We start from the raw sequence: 7,054 nt of genomic DNA on the forward strand, positions 1-7,054 counted from the left end.
GCCCCACCAGGCCCTTCCCGCGGGGTCGCCGCCTCCCTTTGCCTCTTCGCGCCTCAGGCTGGGCCCAGTCAGCGGGCTTCCCTCACAGTGACGGCGGGCGAAGGCCGAGCTTGCTGCTGCTCCTTTCGCCGCCTGGCCGGGCAAGCCAGAGTGTGTCGAGCTGCTGTTTGTTTCTGGAAGTGACAGCGGAAGCAGCTGTCGGTGTCCGGTTTTAGAACTTGAAACTCTCTGCTCAGGTTCTGGTTACTTACAAGGAAACGACCCTGCGTGAGGCATTAACGTCCTGCAAGCTGCAGCCTCGCTGCCCTGTAACGTCTGTGCTGTGGCTGTTGTGATTTGGAAGCGAATTTTTCTGTCATGTTAGGCTTCCTAATGTGCTCGCGCATTTTTATTTCAAAACAGCAGGCTGGTTTGCTGGACTGTCTGAGGGTGTTGCCTGATAAGGAAAACAACACTTATCTGTGTTGTGCAACTGAAATACAGATATAACCTTGTAGATGAACTCACCACTCTTTTAAATGAGCTTTTGGGTTGTTTTTGTCACTTTCTTAACATACTGGTGGTCTAAATAATCCTAATTTCTCAGTAATTGAGTAGTTGCTCTGTGTGTTTCAACTGCATTAGCATAATTTGCAGTATTTAAACTTTTGGATTTTTGGTATTGAGTGTCATGTGGAGGCTGATACTTTTAAGCAGATGTTTTTGTTTGTGTCTAAAACCAGCAGCTGCCAAGTACATACAAGCTCTGTGTGGTTGGCTGTCGCAAGGTACTGTTTAACAGGCTCTTATCAAGGGACTAAAATACAAAGTAATATTCAAACACTTCATGAAAATAAAATCCTTACCTGAGTATTTTCTCTCAGGAGCCTCTTGACTTCTGGAGGATTACTGTACTGCTGGTAAAATGGAACTGAAATAAAACCTACAGTTTCTTTTACTGTATACAAAACTATTGGCCATATCTTTTTTTTTAACGGATATTGAGTGTTCTCCTTGAGCCATGCTGTATATAAACAGTGTGAGGCCCTGGTTGGGATGTTTGGGAGTAACTGTGACATGCAGTGGAACATAGACTGGTATTTTTAGTCTTGTTAACATTCAGTGCTGTACCTTATGGAAACTGTTGTTGACACCTGTATTTCTTCATGCTTGTTAATAGAATTTGTGTTTTCTTGTGTTCCATTTTGTTAGTCATGGACTTTTAAATTCTTCTTTAGAGAAACTGATGGAGGAAGAGGAGGGAACAGTGAAGAGGTAGTGTAATACTCCTGCAAAGGGTTATGAGGTGGTGTTATATACCATGAAAGAACTGGACTGGGGCCTGAAAGGTGCCTCTCAGTCCACAAGAGCTCTTTTGGGTCTTGGGACCATCTTTTTGCTCAGTGTTAAAGCACTGTGATGCTACACTCCCAGAAATTCCTGCAATAGTAGTGAATTTCCAGTTGTAGTTGGTATTTCATAGAAACTTCATTTTCATAAGGGTTTTAAGGGCTTTTCACACATCTTTACTGGAGGTCAGTCAGTGTTTGCATAGGTTCTTCTCCCTCTTGGAGTGGAAGGCTGGCTGCCCTTGTGGGAAAGACTGTATGGCAACCCTGTTGTAGCCATGCAGTGTATCTCATGAGTACCAAACTCATAGCAAATTCCCAGGTTGCATAGAAGGGGCAGTGACCAACCAGCCTCCTGGGAACATTAGACTTTACTAGTTGTCCTGAAAACAATGAACTTCACTAGCTGTCCTGTGCTTGTATAGTAAGTTTTGTGTTTCTGTGAGAGCCGCGCAACTGGATTGTGCGTGGGCCGTGAGGGATTGTGAGAGAGATAATAGCGGCAAGTGGGCTGCTGGGTTGTATAACCACACTCTGAAGCCTGCTCTGTTGGTGCACCCAAATCCTGCCTGGTGCCTGCTCTGGAGGTGGGGTGCGAGCTTAACTGGGTGTCCTAGTGGGCTATATACGGGTGGAGCATTGCTGTTGTAAAGTACACTGTTTTGCTGCTCCCTGAAATGTGATTTTTGTATCTCGTTTCTTGTGCACCTTCTAACGGCGTATGGCAATAGTGTTTGTGTCCTTTATGCCTCTGTGTTATATAGAGTAATGGCTTCTGGTGGGGGTAATTTTACTTGTTTTTAAGAAGTATGTATGCATGTAAAGTTGGCTGAGAATGAAAAAGAATAGCTACGGGTAAAAACAGCCTTGAATAAAGAGGGATGACCTATTGTTCTTGGTGTTCCCAACTCTGAAGCAGCTCACAAGCACATACAGCAGAAGACAGTAATACAGCTTGGATAATACTTTGGTCTGCCTTTCTTGGAGCCCGTTTCAAGTTCCAGAAATAAAGGTTGAGTCTTAAGTTTAAAAAAAAAAGCCTCAAACAAAAAAAACAAACCCACCTAAATTTTATGGTACCTGTGGAAATAGACAATAAGTTTCTGTTAACTGTAAAGGAAACTTTAATTATTCTGACTATTGAAAGCACTTCTCAAAAGTAGGCCTTGAAACTTTGTAGAGGAAGAAACCTTGGAACAGCCTAGTAATTCTGGTACGTATTTTAAGAATGATGCTAAAACCAGAGAGTCTTTACATAGTGAAGAGTTTCAACAGATGTCTGTTGTATGAGAGTTATGGGAGTTGCAGACCTTACGGACAGAGCATGACTGCATTATGCTCATGGTTATAGCTTCTGAGTCAGCTAGCAGTAGTAGTTTCTCACATTCGTAGACTAAATGTCTTCTTTTTGTTTGTAGATATGGCTCGTGGACAGCAGAAGATCCAGTCGCAGCAGAAAAATGCCAAAAAGCAAGCTGAGCAAAAAAAGAAACAAGGACATGATCAGAAGGCTGCAGCCAAGGCTGCCTTGATATATACCTGCACTGTCTGTAGGGTAAGAGGAACTGAAGACAAAATATTATTGTAGGCAGGTCTGTCTTCCAGCCTAGAGCAGAATTTTTAGGGGATTATATAGTGGGAACTGAAATACTACTAAAGTGGCTGTCTAGCTTATTGCTGTAAGCATTTGCATGTTATGTGACTTGCTTATAGGTTACTCAGCTGTACTGATAACTGAGATATGAGAAAATCTGAGTGGTCAAGTACAGATCTGTTTTGGGTGGTTATCTTGCCTTTTGCATTGTAGTAGATCCTCATGTGCTGTTAGTATGACATATAAAATGTAAGAAGTGTGAGATATGTTTCCATCTGGAGATTAAACAGGAAGTTCTTTTCTTTGTGATTAACTTGGCCCTTCTTAGCATCACTGGTTATTGATGTTAATGTAGAGAGGCAAAGTGGTGGTGCCAAAAAGCTTTAGTGCAAGTTTGATACACAGTAATGTCTACTGGAATAAATTACTTGACAAGAGAACAGAAATGTGAGTGCTAATCAGATTATAGTTTCCTTCTGGCTGGTTTTCCTGAATGTGCTCGTTTTGGAGCTGAAGGATAAACTTGCCATTTTCACTTAAATGGTCGGTCCCAGAATAAATTTGTCACTTTGAATGTCTTAAATAAGATTCTGAATTCAGGGCTGCTCACTTAAGTACTTGTAACCAGCTCATCGTCTTGTGAAATCAGGCTGTAGCAGCAATTGCTTTGGGCAGTTGATACCTGCAACTGTGTAGTAGCAATGATCTGAGATAGCTTGTGCCAAGTAGAGAATCAGTCTATGACACATAACTCTTTGGCCTATTGATAAACAAAAGAAATAGCTTTCATAAAGATTTGATTCTGAAAAGGATAAACATTTATCTTTTGAGTGTCGAAAAAGAAAATGGTAAGGAGGTACGTTTTCCACCAAACGAGCATGTGAAGTATAAGACCTGCAGGGAGATTTCTAGCAAGAATAACACTGTTGATGAACACGCCAAAACAGTGTGATAGTAGTGCTTAAAAGCTCCTCTCTGAAAATCTAAGGTTAAATACTCTCTCTTAATCTGCGGCTAAATTAGTGGTGCTTCTGTCACTAGAGCAATGTTGTTGAGGAGTCAGTTTGCTTCAGGAAAAAGAAAATAAAACTTAGAGGGGAACAGGTTTTGTGGTATTATTAACTCTTGTACTGTGCATAAAGATAAATGTCTCTCTTTAATCAGACACAAATGCCGGATCCCAAGACCTTCAAACAGCACTTTGAAAGCAAGCATCCTAAGACTCCACTTCCTCCAGAATTGGCTGATGTTCAGGCGTAAAGTTGTCTTCAGGTCGTTACCTTAACTTTTAAACGATTGTCTGAGAAAGGTGTATTATGAATCCGTTTTTTTAGCACCACCAACTGGGACATAACACTTGCTTCATTTCCTTTAATGTGAAAATTAACTATAGGTTAAAGTTATACCCCTGAACTGTTACAGAAGAGAATCAAGCCAGTACTTAGATACATGAAATGGCTGTGGCATTTCACTGTGCATGAAGGTGGTTTTAAAAGGGATGAATGTTATTTCACATGGTCATCCTTAGAGTTGTAGGAATACTTTATTATTAGTTCTTGCTTTGAAATGTTAGTTTTGCTTTGAACAAAATACATATAATAAATACAGTCTGTCTGCTACAAAGCATGTAATGGAAATAGTTGTTTAGTGTATTTCCAACAATTGAGCCTTTTTGTTCCTGAAGCTATGTGAGTGAATGCAGATTTTTCAGCATTCAAATACAAAACTTAACCTCTGTGTTAACTATAGAAGAGACTTCCCAATAGCCAGTTGTTAGGCTGTAACTGGAAGTGGTTGTAATAAAAGGCTGAAATGAGGTAAAAAGCAGTATTACAGTATTTCATTCACACAAGGCAAACAGCATTGTGTAACGGTTCAGCTTAACTGAGTTATTCTTGTTTTTTATAGGTGAAATCATGGCACCTATTGACTCCACTACTGTCAGACCTTACATAACAAACCTGCAGCTGCTTTTCTAAAACTGTTGATCAGCAAAAATGAAGGGGCTACAGAAACATTCATATTTTTATGCTGTTCCCTCTTGGGCTTCATGCAAAGACAATTCTGTGTAAATGTACAGTTGTGCCCTATTTGGAAATCCTGAAAAATCAGTCCATACTTGTTATAAAAAATTTTTTACAATTGTAATTATATTGATGTTCATATTGTGTAAAATAACTCATTTAATAAAGTAGTACTTTGATTTTACAATATCACAGATTAAATCCTTGTAGAAGTTCTGTTTCAACTTTCTGCATTATCTGCCTTATAAAATAATAAAGACAAAGTGGAATTTTCCCCATCCTGCCAAAACATGAGCAGTATCATTCCACTGAAAGTAATGTACATTACAGTAAATTAATCTTAAGTGAAAAGGGAAGCTGCTCAGATTTACTGTTCAGTGTGCTGCCTGCTTGAACCCAGTCACTACTTGTTGGCTCAAGGCGCAGCAGACTCCCTAGAAGCTGCATGAGAATTGTGAGACTCCCTTCTATATTTTTGTCCTGTGTATTGGAGTCTAATACTGCAAGCCATTTCAGATGGGATTCCTTCACTGTGAGGGATCATGTTCCTTGAAGTCATGCACTGGAGAGACTCTTGTTACGCTTGTTATCCTTTATATTTCCTAAATGGCTGAGGAAGCTGAACGGTGGCAGGATTGACTGCTGATGGGTATGCTGGCTTGAAAAATGCTCATAGTGTTAGGTTAAAGCAACTCTTAGTAGAAAAATTGATTTGAAAAGATTTTTAGTGATATTTTGAGCAGTCAACCACACGTGTTCCCCCTCAAATGTGTCTGGTTATTTCAGTAGCAGCTCCTCGAGAAATATGCAAAATAGCCCGCCATTAATAACCTTTCTTCACAACCAGCTTAAAATAAGCCTGTTGGAAAAGAGCCAAAGTAACTAAAGTAATATGGCTACTTCAAGAAATCGGATGTGATTAAAGTTGAATTGACAAGAAAAAGCTGGATAATAACTCTCTGGCCAAGAACATGTGAGCAGCTAAACATAATTACCCTTAAAGTGTTCCAGGCTCAGTTCTAATCCCAGATGTACAGCACAGAAGTAGTGGAGAAACATCTGAATTGTGCTAGGTCTGCTATACAAAATCTGATCTTTGACATTTGGAGGGGGCTTAAAGTGTTGACCTTGCAGTAAGAAGCAATGCTAGAATTGCTGTGGTTTACTGAGGTTACAAGGGATGTAAAAAATCCTGGCATTCCAAGTAACCCTTGCCACACAGTAGGACTGTACATCTGACCTTCAAATGGCTTCCTGAAATCTAGGACCATAGTCTCAAAGACTCATTCACTTAAAAGAATGCACTTGGTATTTTATTATATAAAGTCAAAGCCTTTGTCTTTGTCCACTCATTTGCTCTTTATTGAACTACTTCTGTGAGACTAGCTTCCTGTCCTCTTTGCTGTGACAGTATCTCTGTAAATACTTACTTTGGCATAAAGTTTCTCTGTATTATAGTCACTCCAGGATAACCTGTATACCACTTAACTTTTATAGATAATGTTGTTCTCCTCAGAGTAATCCACTACTGCACTTGTACACCTGACATCAGAATGTAACGCTTCATTTATTTTTCTTTAATGTTATCAATACGTATATCCTGACAAACTGGCTCCCACAAGGCAAGAAATCTGTTCTTGACCTTTGTGCTGTATGGGGGAGAGGTACTTAAATGTTCTGATGCTGTAGTTTGTTTAAAAATACGCTGAGTGCAAATGGATAAAGATGTTTCTTGCACTGATTGGTATTTGGTAATCTGGTTTTACTTTGGAAAATGTTCTGGGATGTATCCCTATAGCTTGGTCTTGAGGTGAAGTATATGTTCTATTCCTTCAGTTCGGATTGTGTAGCATTAAATAAAAAGATTTTGTTTCATAAACAATCTCTCTTAACGAGCACTGGAAAAGCTGCATCACTAGTGGGATGGTTAACTTCAGTTAGAATTGTATTTTCAAAACTTTATGATGCTCAAGTTGAAAATACCCTATGAAGTGATGGGTTTTTTATGTATTGGAAGGCAAGGGTGATCTTCAGTTCACTAAGATGCCTAGCTGCAGTAGCTGCAATCTCAATTACAGAAATAAATGGAAGCTATGACTGAATTGTTA

The 7,054-nt window shown here is 39.7% G+C and overlaps 1 protein-coding gene across 1 annotated transcript; it reads left to right on the forward strand.

The window, feature by feature from the left end:
- Nucleotides 1–2,127: 2,127 nt before the first annotated feature.
- On the forward strand, nucleotides 2,128–5,050 carry ZNF706 (zinc finger protein 706). Its single transcript, XM_082014879.1, has 3 exons — nucleotides 2,128–2,883; nucleotides 4,087–4,194; nucleotides 4,831–5,050. The coding sequence occupies exons 1-2, from the start codon at nucleotides 2,749–2,751 to the stop codon at nucleotides 4,180–4,182; spliced, it is 231 nt and encodes a 76-aa protein (XP_081871005.1). The 5' UTR covers nucleotides 2,128–2,748; the 3' UTR covers nucleotides 4,183–4,194; nucleotides 4,831–5,050.
- Nucleotides 5,051–7,054: the final 2,004 nt, after the last annotated feature.

This window comes from Phaethon aethereus (genome assembly GCF_964289735.1).
Source record: "Phaethon aethereus genome assembly, chromosome: 2".
Classification (NCBI taxonomy): domain Eukaryota; kingdom Metazoa; phylum Chordata; class Aves; order Phaethontiformes; family Phaethontidae; genus Phaethon; species Phaethon aethereus.